General features: G+C 48.3%; 1 protein-coding gene across 1 annotated transcript; it reads left to right on the top strand.

Annotated features, from left to right (window-relative positions):
* The first annotated feature begins 222 nt into the window (after positions 1-222).
* Positions 223-20594, top strand: LOC126517469 (uncharacterized). The gene is made up of 8 exons (XM_072285529.1): positions 223-637; positions 1285-1340; positions 8635-8951; positions 11427-11557; positions 13706-13844; positions 15832-16171; positions 16925-17050; positions 20044-20594. The coding sequence occupies exons 1-8, from the start codon at positions 396-398 to the stop codon at positions 20328-20330; spliced, it is 1638 nt and encodes a 545-aa protein (XP_072141630.1). The 5' UTR covers positions 223-395; the 3' UTR covers positions 20331-20594.
* Positions 20595-20622: the final 28 nt, after the last annotated feature.

The following is a 20622-nucleotide window of genomic DNA, read 5'->3' as shown; positions in this document are numbered from 1 at the left end:
ACTTCAAGTACTTTCAAATCTCGATTGAAGTGGTTTGCTTCGGGGGTAAAAAAAGAAAAGATGAAGGTTAGGCATGGAGAAATTAAAAAAGACATTCATTAGTTGTTGGTTGTGCTCACATCTTTGTTCCAAACTTCACCGCCAGTCTAAAGGCAAAGCCTGTAATTATGATTCCCAAATACCCAGTACTGGAACCCGTAAGCACAGTACTACTGCTACCACCCAAGGTTAGGCAAACCTGCAAGCGCCACCCGTACTGCGCAGCGCACGGACCGGTTGACTAGCAGGATTAATTAGCGGCTTGCACGTATAGGCTCGCTCGAGGTTGTTGAGAGCGTGCTTCGTGTTAGCGATAGCCCAACACGTGGTGTAACTGCGCAGGCGTGGGCTACAAGATGACCCTGGCGAAGGACACGTCGCTGCCCTTCCAGCGTCAGCAGGTGCTGTCCGCCGTACAGAGATGCGCGCCCGACGCCGCCTACTTGAGAGAGTCGCCCCTCACCGCCACGATCGCTCTGCACACAGTGGTGACGCGAGGGTTCGACCGCATGTTCCTGGACCTCGAGAGGCGCGGCGCGCAGCTTGGCATCAGCTCCATCGGACTCAGGGTCTCCACGCTCAAGGACATCTACCTCAAGTATAACGTTTGCATTCGCTCTTACGTTATTAGCCCGCTTACCTTGCTCGTACTAAACTAAAGAAAAAAAAAGCCGTAGAAGAGTACTCGCGCGAGATTTCCGACTTCTAAGTCTTTGCGTTATAGTGGGAACGCCCTCGACAATAGAAATGCGAGAAAAAAGAAAATTACTGGCGACTCTCACAGCGCGCGACGTATTGCGCTGTAATAGCTTATTCTGCGAACTATAGTTCTGATGGCGTCGTTTCTCAGGATGCACGTGTGTGTGTCGTGCGGTCAAGACGCAGAACGTGGCGACGTGGCAGCGGGACACCGCGACGTTTCGGCACCGGCTCCGGCTGGCTCGCTCGGTCTGTTGGGCGGCTCTTCTTTGTGCTTGCTGTTCGCCGTAGTAGCATAACAGACCACTGAGCGTTAGCTCAAGGGCACGACGGATGAGAGAGAGAGAGAGAGAGAGAGAGAAAGACAAATGAGATGTAGGCAGGACATTACATCGTCGCCACTCTTGAGAGAAAGCGCTGTGTTAAAGGGTTATTGGAACATTAAAGAAGGCGCCCTTTGTATTTCCGTTCTTATTATTTAGTGTTAAAAAAAGTGAATTCTTCGGCAATACATCGACTGAAACGCATCCCACTTATACGCTGCAGGTTGACCCTGGCGAGCGTGTCCCTCAGCGAGAAAACATCTTGGGGACTCCAATTGCGTACGTCTCGCTTTTCCTGCATCACGTTTTCATTATTCAGATGTTCTTGAAAATACTGATTCCAAGCTAACATCCCTTGAAACGCCCATAGCACATTATATTGCCAGTCTCTTTGAAAACTTCTCGAAATTCACGCGGAAACAGTTGCATAAAACAATCATCCGGCACATAAATTCAAATGTGGGCTGAACTTCATGGAAATGGTTTAGTGATATTATTATTTTTAGATTTCGAAAAAAAATGGACCCTAGTTGAGCTAGAACGTTGTGCTGTCGCAGAAGACGAAAAGCACGCACCCGTCACGAGTGTTCTAAGTAACGAGTGATGACAAAAAATATGGGATGTAGCGTCGACATGCGAACGCACCACGTGATGTTACATTTTCGTCTCTGTATTCAGCACCACATGATGCTGCGTGTTGGTCCCGTGTGTCTGGGCAAACAGAAACATTGTTTATCGTGAGAAATTTGACGAGACAGCCACTTTCTCTGTGTACATGGAGACGCTTCTTTTCAGCATCTGAACGGTGGTATGCAAACAAACAATGTGTATTTCAAGTTCGTAATGTTGCCACCAGATGTCGCTACGAGAGAAAAAGTTGGGCGCTGCGAGTCCAAGGGGATGCCAAACAACAATATTGATGATGATAATAACAATGATGATGATGATGATGATGCGACCGCGACACACGCTGTCAAAGTTCCGCTCCTACGAATCTCTAGCTCACTGTTTTGCCGGCGCCGTGCGATGTCTCGGTTATAATTCGTGACAATAAACCGCTCCGTAACAAGAAGCGCTTCATAAAGCGATTATAACTCTGTGCCTTCGGGTCTCGGGAGATGCGCTCATCGAGGTCAGTCGGTGGCTTTAATGATAATAGTAATAAATTAAAATCTGGCGTTTTGCCCGTCATAACCATACAATCTGATTATGAGGCACGCCGTAGGGGGGGGGGGGGGAGGGGTCGGGAATAATTTTGACCACTCGGGGTTTTTTAGCGTTTTACCAAACACATGGCACGCGAGCGCTTTTGTGAATTCCACCACCACGAGAATGCGACCGCCGCGGTCAGAGTCAGTCGCGCGGCCCTGAGCTCAGCAGCGCAACATAATAGCCCACTCATTGCTCTGAGAGCTCTGCTGCTGCGTGCGAGGTAGCTCATGGGATTCCCGGAAAACGGCGGCTGCATTACGATGTCGGCGAAAAAAAAAAAAAAGATGCAAGAACGCTAGTGTAACCGTGCTTTAATTGTTCGGTTAAAGGGTCTCTCGCGAAATTTGGGCGGCGCGAACAAGACAAGCGCTAAGCATCTTTCTCTATGCGCAAAGCGCAGATCTTGCGGTGTCGTCTGCAGAACTTTAAACGGCTGCGAAATCGCCCAATTTATTGCGAATGCCTCGCTCCAAGCTGTGAGAATGTTAAGAACGTTTAATGCGTTTAGTTTTCTATGGGAACTTAGCCGAGTTCTTTCCTTTTTTTTGGTTATGTACCGTTTCCATGGTCTGATCCCGAAAGTATTACGTCTCACACAGCGGCAAAAATTCAGCCGCATGATGGAAAGGGGAGGGTTCTCGCATTCCTCCAGTGACAGCTGGCGTTTTGAGACGCTGTCGTTGAGACGCTTCGCCTTTGGTCGAAGACGCCAGACGCTGCTGTTTGAGACGTGGAACGGGTTTTTGAACTGGTCCTCGAAGTGGCTCTCGAAGTAACGCTTAGTTCACGAGCATACGGGTAAAGTACGGTAGTCAGGGGAGCGCCACCCGTAACAGATGGCGCCAGCACATAGTGCCCCACATAAGCACCTCCCAGTGTATGATACATTCATTCTTCCATGGTAACCGTAGTTAGTTCTTCGTAAAAGTACGTCGGTGATACTTAGGACCACTTACGCGTGGGAATGCGAGACCATTATAGTGCTTTTGGTGAAATAGGCCACGGCTTTATTCACCCGGATGGCTGAAACGTGACGTGTGCAATGGAGTGCATCTACTAGGCTCATTTAGTCAGCCAGAATCGTGGAGTCTCTTAGCGTCTAGAAAGCATGACCATCACTATCACTATGGAGACGCGGGTTTGATTTCCACTCAAGCCGAAATTTAGCAAGTTTTATTTTCAAGTGCATTAAATTACTTTGTTTACAGGAACCTTCGAGCGAAATGTGACGTGGATTCGAGCATTTCTGACGTGTTTTTTTTTTAATGCTTTGCGCCGTCGGCCATTTTTCGTACCATCCACCGGTCACGACGCCACGGACGGATTTTCGCGTAATGGGGAATATAATGTATTCGCTATTCCCAATTGCGAGAGGCACTCAATCAGGTGTGCAGTGAGATCAGTATTTTCGTAAGTAGGAGAGGCGTTTCGGAAGCCTTATAAATGGAGATTAGGTAGAAGATGGCCATGCTATATATTCGTTTCGCTACAGTGGTGATTATTAGATTTCAACCACCATTGGCTGATATATTTTGAAGACTTTGAAATAAGGTATTGTGCTCCTTTATGAAAGAAATTCCAAGGCCTTCAAACACAGAAACACCTTCGCACTTAAGACGAATAGTTGTAGAAATGTTTTAGAGGAACCATGTGCCACCTTGGTTGCTGAAACGAAAGAGGTGCACAATAAATGCCTTGCATGTGCACCCCTTTGAAACGGTTTGTACGTGAATTCCAAGCCATCCTTGTGAACTTATGTAGGGCCTGTGATGCGGATATACGTCCACTTCTGTGAACTAAGGAAGGGACCAGGGTTACATTGCACGTGAGGAGACACTCCCATAGAGCCCAGCGGCCGAATTCACTGCGGCGCACCAAGCTGCCGGTTTCGGTTTTGGGCGCGCGCGTTTTGAACACAAGCTGGAACGCGTGTTACGCTAATCGGAGCGATACTTCTCTTTTCCAAGCGAGGCCTGTATTGGCTGACAAGTTTCGGTAGCGACGTATTCACGCAGAAAAGCCCGGTTGCTCCCAGGGCCGAGCAGCTGCGGGAAAGGGTATTTGGATGAGTTGACAGCTGCGGCGGCGCCTGAGTCATAGGAAAGGGTTCCAGCTGCATTGGTGCGCTCTCACGCCACGCGCGCAACCAATCAGCGCCGTTTCGCTTCCGCCGAGGAGGGAAAGGGCAGGGAAAGGTTTCGCGCGACCTTTGAGGGCTTCGTTTCCGTTCAGTTCAGTCTCGGAAAACGGATGGGACGCGGCCACGCATTGTGCATTCCCCCAAGGAACGGGCAGCCTTCGACGAGCGGCGGCGAGAACTCGCGCTTGAAAAGGCTCGCCGTCCGCGTGCCGATCCAGCCGTTAGAGCCGCCCGAGCCCAGGCAATCCTACAGCAACACGAAGATCCCGAGATGAGTGAGCGGGAGGCGGAAGCAATCTGGCACCGTTACCTGTGGGTTACTTGACCATGAAGAAGGTCAGGTGCACGCAGGACGAGCTTCGCTTGCCCCCATTTTCCGGAAGGGGAAGGGTTAGCCAATTTTTGAGCGGCGCGAGCATCGAGTGACACGCTTGTTTCTTGCACAGCACTTCTGGTTCATCTCATGAGACGACCGGGGATGAAATGCAATATAAATCAGAAAAAAAAAGATCGAAAGAATTCAGTGTCCTGCCACTCTGCGAAGGATGACAAGCGAGGCTGCGAATGTGGGCCCCTTAATCGCGAACTGCACCTCCGCCGTGGGTCGGCCCGGCATCGCACTATCTTCGGTGTCGGCCCACGTATGAAAAATTGTTGGTCTTTCTCCACGGAGACGAGATCCGCCAGAACCTAGCCATAAACAGCGTCGCTGTAAAAAAATCGTACAGTACAAAATTCATGGGTTTCATTGTAGATATGATATCAGAACATAAGTTTATTTACAAGTTCAGCTAGTGAAGTGTCTGGAATAATTGGAATTAATGTGCCACTCGGAATGTGCCGCTCTATAATGACAAAAAAAAAGTCCCGATGTCGAGCGGTATCGAACGCACGTCACAATGGCTCCTGAAGGACAGCAAGCCGACGTATTAACAGGCTGCGGCACAAATGCACCGGATGCGTACCGCTTTTCAATGAATTGCTCTCAACCCTACGCTTTTGAGAGCTGCGCCACTTATGCGTGAGGTGTGCGCCGGTCTGCAACGAATTCCTCTCAGCCAAATTGGGTTACCGAGTATTATATGCCACACTAGGGCGTGCGGCAAGCGAGGGAACAATTTGCAGACACCGGCGCGCACCATGCTTATGGTCTCGGAGGACATGCGCGCACTTCCCGGCAGTGCCGCTAGGTCTACTAGATCTCACTATAGATCTCCCACGCTTCTCGTCTCGGAGGACATGCCAGGCAGTGCCGCTAGGTCTACTAGATCTCACTATAGATCTCCCACGCTTCTCGTCTCGGAGGACATGCCAGGCAGTGCCGCTAGATCTTCTAGATCTCACTATAGATCTCCCACGCTTCTCGTCTCGGAGGACATGCCAGGCAGTGCCGCTAGATCTTCTAGATCTCACTATAGATCTCCCACGCTTCTCGTCTCGGAGGACATGCCAGGCAGTGCCGCTAGATCTTCTAGATCTCACTATAGATCTCCCACGCTTCTTGTCTCGGAGGACATGCCAGGCAGTGCCGCTAGATCTTCTAGATATCACTATAGATTTCCAGGGCAGAGATCCCATGCCTGTAGAGCATCCGGTCGTATCAATCTAAACGACTCCTGCTTATCTCGACTGATGACCGGTTGGCGCTTCCATCCACTTTATATCCAAGTGTTTCTGGAAGGTGTACGTTAGTTAGAAGTCTCGCTGGGTGAATACCTTCGCGTTCCATAAGAATGTACCGGGTGGTGTCAGCATTTTTTGCTCCAGCAGACACACGTCTCATCTCGTTGTAAATGTTTGTTCCGGTTTGTTTGCGTCCTTAGGCGACCAGATCGATCATCGAATGACAAAGCACTGCTCTTTGTGTTACCGTGCCACAGATTTCGCCTTCTATTTCCTTTTTTTTCCTGATTCTTGTAAATCTCCGCGGTCTTCTTTTCTTTTTTGTTTCCATAATTTGTATCCAATTTTCTGTCACTGTTTCTCTCTCTCTCTCTCTCTCTCTTTTTTTTTTGTTTGATGACTCCTGGTTATTTATTTACGCTATCAATCACCCTGCACCTGGCTGCCAGCTTTCTTCACCTCTTCCTCCATTCTGTCTACACGCGTTTGAGGCACAGATACTCGCGTACTTCAGCCGCCCATTTACTTTCATCGACGTTCCCGAGCCTGTCTTCAAAACTAAATTTGAAACCGCACCCGTGGCAACAGTGGCGGCATCTGGCGACATTGGCGCGACTCACACCGAGAAAAAGGGCGGGAAATTCGAAGGAGGTTTTCGTTACGTAGCTCAGGGGTGGGGGTGGTAGAGGGGGGAGGGGGTAGAGGGTGGGGGGGGAGGAAATTCTTGTAGGGTGCCACGGTAATTTGGTAAATTATTGGTAAATTATTGCGAATGCTCGACTGTAACTCGGCTTGACGATAGTAGTAAATTAGGTTTTGATTTATGTCCCTCGCGTAGCGAGCAGCTGACGCAAAAGAGGGTCTTGGCCGACAGTGCAGGGAATATAGGGAAATTTGGGATGATGATTGATGGGTTTTAATTGCGCAAGGGCATCTTTGGCCAATGAGCGCCAAGTGGATTGTATATATGTAACGATATATAATATATATACAAGACACAGGCCGGGATGGTAAGCATGTTGAAGTGTGCTATATAAAGGGGCAAATATTTCCTAGTGACAAAGGTATAAAAGGCCTAGCTAAACAATCAACAATCCTGTTAATCTTATATCAGATACTTAAATTGTGTGTGGGTTGATTAGAGATTTCGGTGACTATGAGCGATCACTTGTTATATGTTATATGCTATGTACGTGTTATACAGATTATTAGTAGTTTTCAGTGATTATAAGCGATAAATTCTGCCTTGAAGCCGTTAGCAAAGTACATTTACCACTCTTTCTTGGAGCTCATTTTTCTGTTCATGTCGTGGTTGAACCCCTTGTCACGTTCTGGTTTAGTTTTTCGTTCAACTTGTACGAGATTTTTATGTTTATTTACAACAGTATCTTATTGGCGCATACGAAACAACAAATACAATTTATTTGCGTATATGAAAACCCACCTGCGTGGTCTTTTTTGCCCTAGTATATACCAAATAATTGAATAAAATACAGCGGTTCCTTTAACAGTGGACCACCCTGTGGATTCTGCACATCAGAATCAGAATCGGTTTAATTGTTATCATTAGAAAAATTATAGGATGTTAATATACAAAAGGAGGTCCCGAAGTGAAAGACTGCAGTGGGACCTCCTTTACAAACTAAGCGTAATAAAACGCAGATTACAGCAGTTTCACCAAATCGTTAACAAGGAAGGATTAGAGTTTTAGTATGAATAGCATAATTGAAGAATTAAGCGAGCATAAATAAGAGACATATAAGAAAGTACTGTAGCCTAATCTCGTCCAACACTACTAAATTAACAACGTAAATTACGACGTACAAAGCATAATTTGGGAACTCGAATATTTATACATGGCAAGGACATCTGCGTAATTTAGCAAAACGCGTTCAAGCTTTATGGCAACATTCTATAAGGAGTTCTGTAAACTGTTCATCTAAGCGCTTCGCAGGGGGGCATAGTCGTGGCTCCTCCGATCGCTCTGGGAGGCGCCAAACGCTCGGACGGGGGCGGGCTCTCTCTGGTTCCGATCTCGAGAGGACTTCGAACGCTCGCAAATCGCGCGTATATAGGGGCGTGGCACGCAGCAAGTCGAACGCACCATCATAGCACTTCTCATCCTTCTCAACGACAAACGTTGTGTGGCTTATCGTGCTTCATCGTCTGATACCGCGATGGGACGGCAAACTTCGCGAACGACACCGCCTCGGAATCGATTGAAAGACGTCCGCGCGGCCACATAAGCGAAAGCCACCAACTTGCCCACGCACGCTGTTCGGGCCGCCTCCGTTGCGTCTCTTTCACCCCTCTTTCGATTCCCTCTACCACTTGTGCAGCGTGGTTGAGGTGTCCTCAACTGAGAGACAGTTACTGCGCTGCACTTAACCCCAATTTTTCCTTCCGCAAGCAAGAATCACTCTCTCCCGCGCGTGTCGTCCAATGCTCTGTCACGGTAGTACACCTTCTCATCGACAAACGCTATGTGTCTTATCGCGCTCTATCGTGGGATAGCGCGATCGGACGGAAACCTTCGCGAACGACCGACACCGCCTCGGCGTCGGTTCAGAGACGCATCCGCGTCCCCTCGCCCCGCAGCTGCCAATCTGGCAACCCTGGTGAGCACCCGCGGCTCGAAGCCTGGAACCTGCGCGCGCTCCGTGGCGCTGATGCTGGAGCGCGTGTTGTTCCTCCGAACGCGCTGCCGGTCCACGCTGCTCGGCGCCCTGATGCCCGTGCTGGTCCTGGTGGCCGCCTTCCAGTGGATGGCCGCGGACCAACCGAAGCGCGAGAACGCCACGTCCTCCGTCATCCTGGTGCCGGTGTCCCTGCGAGAGCTCTATCCCGACGCCCGCGTCTTCCTCGACGACGACGACGAGGCCAGGAAGGGAATCAGCCCGTACTACGTCCATATGGTAAGCGGGGCTACTGTGCAGTACATCCGTACGCGCGTGTTAAGCAAGCGAGCGAGCGGAGCGATGGACTCGCGAAGCCGACGCACGACGAGGCCGAGGAATTATAAAGCTGACGCAAGGTAGGGCTAATCCGCTCCCGCTGATATAGAGCCTAGTACGCATGCGCAAACGCTTGAGAAAGCTTGCGGGAAGATGGCTGCCACGATAGCTTAAAGGGACACTGAAGTGAAAAATAATTTCTACTGCATCAGTAAATTACCGTTTTACAACACCAAAAACACCACTCTTACAACGATGAGACGTTTGGTAAGCCAGAAAAAGGGCAAAACGAAATACGGGTGGCGACGCCTGCTTAAGTTCCCGCACCTGGGGGCTGAAACGTCTTGGATTTTGATGGCAACTTCTAGGGCCAACTAATTATATATAGCGGTACAGACTGACTATACTGTGTTATAAAGGAACCAAATATTAAACATGCCAAGTTTCGGGAACCTTTATACAGCCAACGCGGCCCAAATGCGAAACCATACTTTGGAATTTCTGACGTCACGCTGACGTACCGGCGCTGGGTTTCCGGCGCGAAATTCAAATACTGATACTTGGACCTTCATTTTCTCATCTAATAATCAAACTATTTTATTAAATGACTGCCTGCAGGGTTCTCAAACAATGCTTCATTAGTCTAGATTGATTTATTGTTTCGCTTTAGTGTCCCTTTAACTTTATAGGTTCTGCACGGTGAGCAATTCAGAAGGCGCTTCCACCTGTGGCAAGCTGTATTTTCGTCTACTTTCGTGAGGCTTCTCCTCCTTATGTCTGCAGTTCAGTTATAGGGAAAGTTAATAAACAGGTAGAGTAAAGTTTCCCTGACTTAATTGTATATTGGCTTCATATAGTTACGAGCAAAAGAAAATAGAACTCCACAATTCCCATTAATCTCGCTCATCGCTCAGCACAGTGTAGCGGCGGGCCTTGGTGCGGGAGAAGCTGCTTGTGCCATTTTGAACACCGGATTTGAAAGTTTCCGAAATAGCCAAGCTTTGGTCAGTCAGGAGGATGTCTATCGATGTTCTTTCAGGATTCACAGAAACTCATGCTTACGCTTTCTACGCAGTACATTCGAACCTGGATATAGCGAAATTGATGGGGAACGAGTGATATTTCGCTAACGCGAGAGATTCGTTAAACCGACAGCGCTCGTGGGACTCGTGCGAATAGCGTTATGTTTATTAAGGAGTCAAAATGGCTGGCCGCCCTCCATAATGATATGTCCAGCGTCAGGATTGGCTACAATTTTCTCTTACGAACAATTGTATCTCCCAACACACACTCACGCACGCACACACACGCGCGCGCGCACACGCACACGCACACAAAGGAAAATTGGGCACTATGTTATGACTTTGCAATAGAATACATCTCTAATAATATATATCTCTCTGAGCGTCTCTATAACGCACTGCTCCGCTCAGATTTCTCTTAGCTCGGCTGCAAAGCGACAAACAATTAAGCGGACGCCCTCACGTTCGGCCATTCGTCTCTGAGCGGAGAGAAGGCAGTGCTGGGCGCTCCGCCGCCAGCATGAAAGTATAGTGCGAGTGCGGGCTATACCTTCATGCTCTCTAATCTTGACGACGCCAGGTCCAGGTATTTCGAGACAACTTTCGTGAATTATATTTTGGCTTTTAACGTGCCTAAACTGCACAATGGGTTATGCGGGAAGACGTACTGTAGAGCCCCGGTTTAGTTTGACCACCTGGGGTTCCTTGAACGACAGAAAGCTGAGCTAGTTGGTGAGGATTCATTATGCAAAAAGGTGACGCGTGCTCACAGGACGCAAGAGAAGAGGACAACACGAACGCGGGCTATCAACTGATAGTCGGCTTTCGTGTTGTCCACTTCTCTTGTGTCCTGTCTGCACGCCTCACCTTTTTGCATAATGGCGTTCTTTAACGTTCATCTAAAGCGCGGCACTTTTCCCGATTCACTCTCCGTGGAAATACGGCCGTCGCGGTCAGATATTGAACCTGCGACCTTGTGCTCAGCACCTGAACGCCAAAGCAATTTTCGTATAAATAGAAATGGGGTTTAGACATCTTAAAACGACAATCGCAGTATGAGGCGCGCCATATAGGGGGACTCCAGATCAGTTTTAACAACCCGGGGGTTCTTTAACGTTCACCTAATTTTGGGCGCACGAACACTTTTCCATTTCGGCTCCATCGAAATGTTGGCTGCTCCGGCAGGGATTGAACCTCGCGACCTCGAGCCGAGCTGCGCCGCGCCATTGCCACTGGGCTTACCACGGCGGGTCGCTCTTGCGCGAAATTAAAAATATCACACAAGTTCTTTTCCCAACTTTAGTACTCGTTAAGTGTGGTTCTTTTACGTGCGTGAGGTAGCGTGTCTATACTGCTTCGAAGATGTGCGTCGGTACTTTTCCAAACTAGCCTCGGGCTTGTTTTTGTTGCGCAGGTCAAAGAGGAAGGGGTGGTGATGGCCCGCTACGACGGCACGGCGGGTGACGTGCTCCTCCAGGAGGCCAGAGCGGACTACGTGTCCTACACTAGTAGCTCCGTCCTAGGCGCTGTCTTCCGCGACGAAGAGTGAGCCGCTCCCCATCGTTCCGCGCAAGCGTAGTCTTCGTTATCGCTTGGCCTTTAAATTATTTAAACTGACACTAAGAAGAGCTCTAAATGTATTTGTACTCGTAACGTATTCTTTCAAACCTTATTCACCTCAATTTTACGGTAAGAGATGGGTTGTTAGAAGAGAAAACTAAAGTCAAGGTTATTTTCTATTGCATTTTTTTTTTGAATTCGGGTCTTAACTCCAGCACGTCCCCCTAACCCCAATACGTCAGTGGAACGTCAGGAATGTCAAGTTATTTATTTTCCCCCCGTATTTGGGGGGAACCATTATAGCTTAGTAAAAAAAAAACTAACTGAGACATGCTAAGTTGTTCAGTTTTTGTCTCTTTTCGAACAAGATGGAGCGCGTATTTGCTGATAAAAAAAAAATTAACTAGGCCCGAGCATTCGCAGTCCATACCCGTGACGTCACTGCGAACTGGGGGCGCGAACTTCAAGACTGCGTCGCAACCCGTCTTTCGACTTTGTGTGTTTTCTAGCTCTCAAGACAAGCAATCTCTCACGGGCAGAGTGGCCTATTGGCTATTGTAGAAGCGTGATTGAGTTACTGATATAGGTAAACTAATTTTGTCCTATCGGCGCACAAGACGAGAACGAAGGAGAGGCTGCACTGTAAAATAATTTACACCCTTAAAAGTGAAAAAGGGTGTAAATGTGTATAACTCACACCCTTAGAGTGTTATCTATGTAATGGACACCCTAAGGGTGTGAGTTTTAGACACATTACACCCTTTTTCACTTTTTAGGGTGTAAATTATTTTGCAGTGTGAGACGCACGAGCGGCCGTGTGTCTCTCAGCCTCTTCTTCGTCCTCGTCTTGTGCGCAATAAAGCTGCATTCGTGTCCTACCAACATGGCCAAACAGTCACCTTAGTAATTTTGTCCGTTTAGTGCCCCTTCAAGCAAGTAGCTTGACGCAAGCTCGCGTATACGGCGGTTCGGCCGTCATGATGAATAAAGTGCGTGCACCGGCTCTGACTTCGTGCTTCTGGCTTCAAACGGCTTTGTAACTTACCACAGCGATCGTTTTGCAACAAAGCATTGCACTATGAGTGCGCGGGAACGTATTGCCTTCGCGCCTTTAGAAATAATACGACGGCTTCGAAATTCCCGAAAGTAAGGTGTAATGATGTAATGTCATATGGCAACTGTCATATGGCAAAGTTGTAGGATTAGACAAATCCCCTGTAAATACGCATCATCCCTGTAGTAGCTGGATGGTGGTAGCTTCGAGGTCTCCCGAGTAATTTAGGTACGAATCTCTATGGTTTCTACGCCAACGCCTACCCTTAGGCATAAGGATGCCACAATCGTCGAACGACCACACAAGTTACGAGAAGATGCATCGATGCAGTTATTACTTGCGTGCAATTTCTGTGGAGCTCCGTGGACGCTTGTCGACCGATGCGCTGGCAACACAAACGGATAAAAATTGTGCGCAGACCAGGATTGTGTATTTGATAGCCTCGAAGCTATCGGAACATTAGCAGGCGCTTCTCGTGTGAGGATATATGGCACTTCATAAAAACATTAAAGTTGAGAAACGCAACACTAAAGTTGCTTTCAAAGTGCCGGACTCGGCGTCATCGACACTATCGTGACGTCAAGACACAGAGCAATATTTTGGTGACGTCTTGTAGCCATAAAGCTAAATGCAATGACGTTATACTCGCCGAAAGAAATGCATAACGGTGTTGCGTCCGTTTTTTCTGGCTGCTCTCGCGAGTGACGCCTGTATATATATATATATATATATATATATATATATATATATATATATATATATATATATATATATATATATATCGTAGGACTAGAGCTAGCCAATGTAGTACAACATCACAAAACACCCACCTCCTAAATACCAAAAATGAAACTGCGCATGGTTTTTTAGAAGCGAGTATTATGGTAACATATTCGGGCACTCTTACCCTTTATTTCTTTGTGTGCGCACGTGCGTGCGGGTGTGTTCTACCGCACGCACGCACGCACACAGACAGACAAGTTAAAGCTGCCACGTCATGGTGCGTTACAGCTACACAGTCGAGAAAGTTTTGTCCTCGCGCGCACAAACTATATCCATGCTCCCCCTTGGCCGGACAGGTTGCAGGCCTGGTTCAACCCCTACGCCATCATGAGCAAGTCCCTGACATTCGACCTCGTCAGCAGCGCCCTGCTCGCGTTCAACACCGGAAGCTTCTGGGCACGCTTCGAGACGACGCTGGCGGTGCACATTCCCCAGGTACGTGACGTTTCCAACTTTGGCGTCGCCGAGAGGAAGTTTCGTCCGAAGCCCACAGACGCTCGACCGATCGAGGCTCAATCGAACGAAGGGAAAGAACGGTCTCGCCTCGTCGGTGCACGCCATGACTACACCGAACGCTCGTAGACTGCGGAGCTAAAGGCGACATCTGCCTGCCTCAAAGTAAAGGACGTTAGATGTGCAGCTTGGTTGCCCTAATTTCTGAAACTAATCTCTAGCGCAACATCGAAGCATGGGCTACAACGAGGCGGAAACACTAGGTGGAGACCTGTGATAAGGAGACACCGATGTAGATGACTGAGTTGAGGTTCACATTAGTCGGTGCGTTTCTTTCTCTTTCTTTTGCGTGACCGGAATGCGCGTTTTTTGCACCTTATAGCGCCGAGCGCCGCAGACGCTTGGTGGTACACGGGTCGCGGAGCAGACGACGCGCGAGTAGACAGAAGTTGACACGGATGCGAGCTCACTTTGTTAGCCCACCCGTGACGGTGCGCTGATAACCCTGATAACGAAACAATGTGTCTCTTACTTGGATGCAGCAAATAAAACATGGGTTAAAACACATGTTGCTCTACTCATGAAGTTTTGAACGTTACATAAACACTTAATACAAGTAATACACTTCAACGTTTAACTCACTTCTACATGGATGTGCACCCCTGGTGACGCGGAAAATATCAATCCGGTATTCTATCTCTTGCCACACATTCTGCGACATGGCTGGTGTGATTGTGGCGAAAGTGTTGAATGAGACACAGCTGGACAGAAACCTCATGAGTTTCTTGTAGGCCTGTAATAAAAAACAAAGGTTACCATATATATATATATATATATATATATATATATATATATATATATATATATATATATGAGAAGCACGAAAAGGTTGCTCCACCGACCGGAATTCTTGGGTAAACATAACAAAAATAACCCCGAAGTTATCTTTCTCATCTTCCTAAACACGTTGCAGATAAGCAGACAGATATCAGCTGCCTTCGTGCATTCAAGCTCGCTTTCCTGCCGTCGCATCTGCTCGGCTGCGCGATGTCGACCATTCCGTTTACGGCAGCGTCCGGAAGGCGGCACCACAAGCAATGCAAACGTTAGTCCTAACGCAGGCGGGAATTTTGCAAACAAGAAAAGGAAGAAAAACAATTTAAATGTGGTAGAGCCCTTCGTAGTGTTACGGCAGATATGCATGCAGGGGAAAAAATACTGGAAGGGACAGGACCAGGTTCTTGATTTTCGAGGTTTTTTTTTTCTTCTTTTTTTTTTTGTTGCCTGTATACGTGCTGTAGCACTACGAAGGATGCATCACAAAACTAACACGCCGGCATACATTGTTGAGGTGGCAACACCACAATGAAGTTCCCGCGCTAGCTGCCCCTGGCATCATATATTTGGTGACATAAAACATAAACGTTTCATTTACCGTCCTGGTAGCCCGGTGGTACGAAGCCTCCACCATCGCCCCACGCTGCCATTGCAGTGAATTAGCGCGAATGAAAAGATCACAACACAGTTGGTGCTTGCTACAATACTAACAAAAATACCCATCGCAACTTAAGAAAAGTCAGGTGAGTAAAGGTGCTTTAACAACTTGGGTTTATGTGCTTTTAATGTATGATAAGCCCACTGCACTAGTCTGCACAAGACGACCAAGGCGATCATAGGTGCTCCCCGTATGAAGGCAACCAAACGGAACGCAGTGTGGTCGGAGTCGTGAGAGTTCGCGGTGACATTTAATAGCCGTTAATTAGTAGCTGTTTCGCTGAGCGCTGCTCGTCGAAACTACCACCCCCGTTCGAAAAATCAAAACTGTCGCAGCCAAGGTCGTTTTGTTGAAAGTGCTCTGGTTACACTTATCCACCATTTTGCCTGTATAGATTCCTCTAGTGTCTTTTTTTTTTTTCTGCGAAAAAAAAAATACTTTGACATGACGCGTCCGTGCCTTCATTGCGTCCAGGTGATGAAGCAACAGCGGAAGCGGCGAATGAAGGGAGACCCGGATGCCGAAGACTACGAAGACGACCCCATGGGCCGCGTCGACGAGCAGGTGCACAGCATGGCTGCCATCTGGGCGCTGATGGGGCCGCTGGCGTTGGCCCTGATCGCGTCCTCCTTCGTGGCGTTCCCGAACGCTGAGAGCTCTAGCGGCTTCATGCAGTTGGTGCTGATGACCGGCGTCCCCGGATGGCTGCACTGTCTCTGCAACACCGTATTCGACCTCGCCCTATACGTCTGGGTGGTCATACCGGCCTCTGCGGCCTTCGCTACCTACTTCCAGCTGTATTTCATCTCCTACAGTGAGCGCCGCATGATGCGCTTGCCTTGTTACGGATGAGGAGAAAAGAAAAAAACGTTGTTCCGCAGCTATTGTACACGATTGTCACGTTGTTGTGGTTTTGGCGAACCGAAAACTGCCGGAACTCTTAAGTCAACCAGCCAGTTTCCGAGTACAATTTCGCATCGAGGAAGATTGGAAACAATTCGTGACTTTTATTTCTGGCCACAGAAAGTTGATTTGTATCAAAACAAAAGAAATAATAATGAAACCTTGGTTGAATTAAAGCGAAATTATTATAGTAATCAATTCGTTCCTAGCTGGTTTGTTTGACTGCCCACAGCAAAGGGAGCTGCTTCATTTTATCAAATCAAAAACGAAACTATGCGTTTTACGTTGTTTCCCGCTCCTAAATCGGCCATGTTGAGTCCATGAACTCTACGTAGCGTATATGATACGTTGGACATAACAGTGTTAAACAGAAATGGGGTTCCCACGTTTCTAACGTAGTAGTTTGCAATCATTGAACCTAATGAACCTCATGATTCAGACAACAATAGAGAGCATTCGCGTGACGTCAGAAAACGTCACATTTCCCGTCCCGTTCGCAAGTTTCCACCACGGTGGCTTCCACTATGCTGTCAGAGATGTAACGCGTGGCTTTTCATCATGCTGCCTGTAAAACAATATGGCGGTCTCGCAGTGACGTCCCTGCCTAACCCATACGCAAAGATTTCGTCGTACGGCGAGCTGTACGAATCGTACTCTATCACAGAGGCCCTGCTCTCGGTGTTCGCCACGGCCGGCATACTGTGCATCCTGTCTGCATACTACATCGCCTACTGGAGCAGCAGCGCCTGCAGAGCCCACGTCACAGCGTTCATCTGGTTCGGGGTTACCGGTGAGCGTTCGGGGTTACCCGTGGGCGTTCGGGGTTACCGTGAGCGTTCGGGGTTACCGGTGTGCGTTCGGGGTTACCACTGAGCGTTCGGGGTTACCGGTGAGCGTTCCCGCTCGTGCGCGCTACGAAAGCCGCGTGTATTCTAAATTTCGAAAGCGAATAGAACAGTCTGTGCTCTTCGATTCACGTTGAATTCGTGAATTTCCTATTCGAATATGTCGAATATTCGTGCCGTTTCGAATACTTATACCGGACAACAGTAGTTGCTGCAGTCCACTGCGGTAGCAAGAATGACTGATGAGAGCCTTCCTATAATAATTTGCTGGATGGTAACGACGGTTATTGGTAGCATGAACCAGTTCCTGAACAAACACGTGGATGATATATCACTTCTGCACTTTGAGTTCGGTCATTCTCCCCGCGTTTGGATCGCTTTAAAACAATGGACGGTTATATCGAGTTGCAATGAGGTTCAACAAAAATTACCCTCCACTATGCGCACCTTAATTTCGTTAGGGTCAAATATCAACATCAAAGTGCTCCAGGTGCGGTCACATTTCCTTTGCTTTTCGTTTACACGCTTTCGGTTGACCTGAAATTCCGTCAACGGCATTAAAATGTGTCAAGTAGCGTAATTAAGCCTCCTGTTGTCAGGCTCCAAGGACACTGAACATTCCAGTTTGTTTAGAAATGGGAAGTATCCATTATTCGATTTCACACTCGAAAGCCGTATTTCGCGCACCTCTTTTATATGCCTTTTGCCACACCGTTGGAGCTTTGAAGTCTCAGAAGTGAGTTAGACATATCGTTACATATCGACTTAGTTCATAGTCATTCATATTAAATTTCTTTTTAAATTAGCAACAACTGACTGACCGTATGAAAGCGCACGAATAAGTTAATCATTGGCTGCAATGATTACGAGAAACGTAAACCGATTATTTCGCCATGGATAAAGTACGTGGGATATACCGTAAAGCTTGGTTGTGCCTTCACCGACGGGGCCCTGTGTATACCAAAGAAGCTCGGCGCTCTTTTTCCTTGTCCCCATAGCACAGGACACGCAAAAACAAGTAGTGCGTGCACTAACGAGCATACACACCGCGAGTGAGGGTGACACAAATCTTAAATCGAAGGTTCAAGTCTAATTGGATCGGGACGTAAGCACAGGGTGCGTGGCAATTTCGCACGTGCCGTTCGTTGGGCGCGCAACGAGCAGCCAGCTCTCCAATACACTTGATCAGCGCGATTGGGCTCACTGGAGACCCGCGGTGGTTGCTCAGTGGCTGTGGTGTTGGGCTACTGAGCACGAGGTCGCGGGATCGAATCCCGGCCACGGGGGCCGCATTTCGATGGGCGCGAAAACACCCGTGTACTTAGATTTAGGTGCACGTTAAAGAACCCCAGGTGGTCAAAATTTCCGGAGCCCTCCACTACGGCGTGCCTCATAATTAGAAAGTGGTTTTGGCACGTAAAACCCTATAATTTAATTTTTTTTTTTTTTTTTTTGGGGGGGGGGGTCACTGGAGACCTTTACAGTCAGGTTGCTCACTTCGAGTCAGCGAAACTAGCACGTGACTGATGCGACAGGCTGCTTTATTTTCCCCTTTCTTCGTGTTCCTTTCACAGCAATTGTGACCACTGCTGTGGAATTTCAAGTAAGGCATGTTGACAATGTCTTGTTGTTAGGAACGGGATATGCCAAATAATTTATGCGGAAAAATCGCTACTTGGAGGAAGATTCATGAACTCATCCACACGACTGTAATCAGTTAACAATGCAATAATAAAAAAAGATGATGACAATGAAGCGTATGGTGCCCTGTATCTACCTTTTCAACGTCACTGTTGGAAATGACAGATAAAACTCGAGCGTGCTAGAAGTTAAAGCTTGAGCGATATTGTGAACAAACATTAGAAAGAACTCGGAAGCAATTTTTTCTTTGTAAGTTGTTTGGGAAGTAACTAGCTATGCAATGCGTTCCTGTACAAAGGATTGGGGGCCAGTGACCGCACTTTTCTCAAGTTTTGACTTGTTGGACGGATGGTCTCGTTTTGTTCTCGCAACTTGCCCGGTTGTTCTCGTTTGAGCGCCCGGATAGCGGCTCTGGCTATTGGCTCACGGTCACTTGAAGGTCGCCGAAAACGGGAGCTGCGAGCATTTCATGCTTAAAGATCGCACGTTTTTCTCGGACAGCTTCGCAGTCTAAGAAAAAAAAAATTCGTCCAGTTGGCTGATTGAGCCCAGGTTAATCAGTACGAATTCTTTGACTGCGAAGCTTTGTCGTCGACGAACTCGCCCGTGTATGACGAATTCGGTGCGCGTTAAAATCCCAGGTGGTCAAAACTAACACGAAGTGCCCCCCTCCCCACCCCCTTTCCCCTGCACGACCTGCCTCACAATCCTATCGTGGCTTTGGCACGTAAAACCCCCCAGCATGTAACTCTTTTTGTTGTTGTATCCTCCTCGGCTGTACGGCCTGCCCCAAATCGTATCCTGGTTTTGGCACGTAACCCTCCTCCCCACCCCGTCCCGCAGCATGTAACTGTTTTTGTCGTTGTTGCTGTTGTTTCCTTCTCGGTCCCGCAACATGTAACTGTTTTTGTCGTTGTTGCTGTTGTTTCCTCCTCGGTCCCGCAGCATGTAACTGTTTTTGTCGTTGTTGCTGTTGTTTCCTCCTCGGTCCCGCAGCATGTAACTGTTTTTGTCGTTGTTGCTGTTGTTTCCTCCTCGGTCCCGCAGCATGTAACTGTTTTTGTCGTTGTTGCTGTTGTTTCCTCCTCGGTCCCGCAGCATGTAACTGTTTTTGTCGTTGTTGCTGTTGCTTCCTCCTTGGTCCCGCAGCATGTAACTGTTTTTGTCGTTGTTGCTGTTGTTTCCTCCTCGGTCCCGCAGCATGTAACTGTTTTTGTCGTTGTTGCTGTTGTTTCCTCCTCGGTCCCGCAGCACGTAACTGTTTTTGTCGTTGCTGCTGTTGTTTCCTCCTCGGCAGGTCTGGTGACCTTCTACACGACCGTCTGGATGTCCAGGACCGGGAGGGACATTGAATTCCTGTGCACCCCGCTGCCCCAGTGCTCCGTGCCCATGGCGGTCATCAAGGTGGTCGCCCTGGACTGGTCGCGGCGCGCCTGCCGGCAGCTGGCCATCAGGAAGCTCGATAACATCACGGCGCTGGTGGCTTTCTGCCGCAAGACGGCCGACTACGAGGTCACCTACCAGGAGGACATGTTCGCCGGCCTCCTCAAGACCCACGTGGACATGTGCTGCGCCAGTGCGTGACCCCTGCCGACCTTCCTTACCCAGCGAAATTTTTTTTTTCGCTAGATAGTATACACTCCGGTACTCTACGCGTATACCCAGGTGGGCCTTCTGTAATGCATGCAGCGGCATGCGTTGCTAATGCGATTAGCATTCTTAGAGGGTTCTATGCATCTGAGGGTGTCTGCCGCTTTTGGTTACTGCCGTTAATGAGGTACTGAACCAACTGCACGGGAACCAAGCATTTAATAATTAGCAGTTACGAAAGTTTCTGACGCCTAAGAGTTATTTCACAGTAAAGAAGAAGAAAGAA

This window comes from Dermacentor andersoni, chromosome 11 (genome assembly GCF_023375885.2).
Source record: "Dermacentor andersoni chromosome 11, qqDerAnde1_hic_scaffold, whole genome shotgun sequence".
Classification (NCBI taxonomy): domain Eukaryota; kingdom Metazoa; phylum Arthropoda; class Arachnida; order Ixodida; family Ixodidae; genus Dermacentor; species Dermacentor andersoni.
The sequence above is the reverse complement of the archived record's forward strand: the minus strand, read 5'-3'. Positions and strand labels throughout refer to the sequence as shown.